The sequence below is a fragment of the Lithobates pipiens genome, unplaced genomic scaffold (assembly GCF_037356315.1).
Source record: "Lithobates pipiens isolate NorthernLeopardFrog02 unplaced genomic scaffold, aLitPip1_a1.2 Scaffold_23, whole genome shotgun sequence".
In the NCBI taxonomy this organism is placed as follows: Eukaryota; Metazoa; Chordata; class Amphibia; order Anura; family Ranidae; genus Lithobates; species Lithobates pipiens.
The window spans coordinates 15,587,669-15,590,504 of record NW_027507785.1 but is presented as its reverse complement, the minus strand read 5'-3'; the positions used below and the strand labels follow the sequence as shown (position 1 = coordinate 15,590,504).

The 2,836-nt window shown below is 42.9% G+C and overlaps 1 protein-coding gene across 1 annotated transcript; it reads left to right on the top strand.

The window, feature by feature from the left end:
- Window positions 1-212: 212 nt before the first annotated feature.
- LOC143926848 (olfactory receptor 5H8-like) lies at window positions 213-1,219 on the top strand. Its single transcript, XM_077450888.1, has one exon. It carries the CDS (start codon window positions 221-223, stop codon window positions 1,217-1,219), a length of 999 nt encoding a protein of 332 aa, XP_077307014.1. The 5' UTR covers window positions 213-220.
- Window positions 1,220-2,836: the final 1,617 nt, after the last annotated feature.

Sequence of the window (2,836 nt, the reverse complement as noted above, 5' to 3'; positions counted from 1 at the left end):
CCCAGCTGTTGCAAAACTACAAGTCCCATCATGCCTCTGCCTCTGGGTGTCATGCTTGTGGCTGTCGGAGTCTTGCTATGCCTCATGGGATTTGTAGTTCTGCAACAGCTGGAGGTCTGCTAATTGCATATCCCTGTTCTAGGGGAATGTTTTTAATCTATTATGCACAATGGGTGATTAAACTAAGACTATTTATTTGATTTTAACAGATAGTAGCAAGATGGAGATCATAGCCAACGTCAGCACTAGTTTCGTGCTCCTGGGGCTGGTAGAGATGGAGATGCAAAAATATCTCTACTTCTCATTTTTCACAGTGATCTATCTATTTACTCTGATGATAAATAGCATCATTGTGCTGGTGGTGCTGAAGGAAAAGACCCTCCATGAACCCATGTACATTCTCATAGCCAGCCTGATCTTCAACGGGATTTTCGGAAGCTCCTCATTCTTTCCAAAACTGATAGTTGACTTGATCACCTCCTCGAAGACGATTTCTCATAGCGAGTGTCTGATCCAAACTCTTTGTGTTGCCATTTTTGCGATGTTGGAAATGAGCACTTTTACCGTTATGGCCTACGATCGTTATTTGGCAATATGTCAACCTTTTCAATATTACACCTTGATGACCAATGCCAAGGTCCTGAGGATCACTGCTACATGTTGGGTCACAACCTTCATGTTTGCTGTCATAGCTATTGTTATGGCGTGGCAACTTTCTCTTTGTGGGAATAAAATTAAAAGTATTTATTGTGACAACATGTCTTTCATTGTCCTGTCTTGCCTGGACGCTTTAGTGAATAGAATTTATGCAGCTGTTGTAACCTCTTCTTACTTTTCCATTACTATTTTGGTTACTGTCTTCTCCTACTTCAGGATATTTATTGTCTGCCTGCAAATCTCCAAAGAGTCCTGTCAGAAAGCCATCCACACCTTGGTGACGCATTTACTCAACTTTTCCATATTTTTGATGGGATTTTTATTTGTTTTTTTGAGGTACCGATTAGAGGCAGTAAACCTCCCTCTTATGGTCCATGTGCTCCTCTCTGTGACTCCCCTTGTGTTCCCACCACTCCTTAATCCTCTGATATATGGAATTCGAACACATGCCTTGAAAATGAAAGTTGTTCAATATTTGCAGATACTAAATGAGGGACCAAAATGGTCAAATTTCCAGATGGACTTACCTGCCAAATTAGTTAAACATAAAGAAGTACACTGAAATGTGCTGTAAACTATAGGGCTCATTTAGACTTGCAGTTGGGGGATGTTAAGAACAAACAGTTGACAATCATTTTTGGCATCCATTTTCCACATCCGCTTCAGACAGCAGATGGAGGTGTTTACATGCCACTGTCGCAATGCTTTGCTTTGCACCATGACAAAAATGCCACGTTCAGCAGGCAGTACCACCAGCAAACTTGACCCACTAAAGTAAATAGGGATGCTGTACGCTGGTACCTCATTTATTGGGTTAAATCAGGAGGTGGGAAGGCATCATATCACCTCGTCACCACCTGTCAAATCCAAACATGGATCGTTTCTCAGAGCTATGGCAATTTAGTCACACGTCTAAACCTAGTCATTGTTTTGGGTCAATTTTTTTGTGTGTGTGTGTGTGTGTAGCGCTACCCTTGTAGGAGCCGTTGGATCTTGAGTTCCCCTATTTCTGCACAGCCAGGCAACATGCAATTTCAGAGACAAGGAAACTGTCCCAGAACTTGTGAACTTGTTTTTGTTGTTTTATTGGGGAAAACTACTTGGATAGGGTATGTGATTTATGGGACGCCCAATTTGGGCTCGTTTAGACTTGCAGTTGGGGGATGTTAAGAACAAACGGTTGACAATCATTTTTGGCATCCATTTTTCCACATCCGCTTCAGACAGCAGATGGAGGTGTTCACATCACATGCCACTGTCGCAATGCTTTGCTTTGCACCATGACAAAAATGTCACGTTCAGCAGGCAGTACTACCAGCAAACTTGACCCACTAAAGTAAATAGGGATGCAGTACACTGGTACCTCATTTATTGGGTTAAATCAGGAGGTGGGAAGGCATCATATCACCTCGTCACCACCTGTCAAATCCAAACATGGATCGTTTCTCAGAGCTATGGCAATTTAGTCACACGTCTAAACCTAGTCATTGTTTTGGGTCAATTTTTTGAGTGTGTGTGTGTGTGTGTGTAGCGCTACCCCTGTAGGAGCCGTTGGATCTGGAGTTCCCCTATTTCTGCACAGCCAGGCAACATGCATTTTCAGAGACAAGGAAACTGTCCCAGAACTTGTGAACTTGTTTTTGTTGTTTTATTGGGGAAAACGACTTGGATATGGTATGGGATTTATGGGATGCCCAATTTGACTTGAAGAACAATGATGAGGCTAACTTCCTTCTCTATGTATTTCAGAGAAAAGAAAATACACTTGACTGGAGTCTCTTAAAAACAGGTAGTCTCTATGAACTTGCGAAAGAAATTCCCCTTTACAGGAGTTCTGTTTCCCAGAGTAGAATTTTGGCAGAATCTCAACTTGCAGGAGCCCTATGTCCCCGTTCTTGAAAAAAACAGCCCACCTGACTGCCTAGTGAGGACAAGGGATTGGGTCACAGCTTTCTAGCACAATCTCAGAAAAGCTTACTAAACATTACATCTAGCAGCTTTAGCCTTTTCTGGCCCTGGGGAAGGTAGAAGTACCCACACTGTCCCCCAAAATCCTGCTGTCCCAGAAGAGACTACTGTTCAGGCCCCCTACTGTACAAGTCCTTCCCTGCAAGCCATTGTGTCTCCCAACAGAGACCACAGGATAGTGGATCGCTCTATACTTCTTCCTTTCCCAGCT

Excerpts from the sequence above, each read along its gene's own strand:
- LOC143926848 (XM_077450888.1), top strand. The coding sequence starts at position 221 with ATGGAGATCATAGCCAACGTCAGCACTAGTTTCGTGCTCCTGGGGCTG.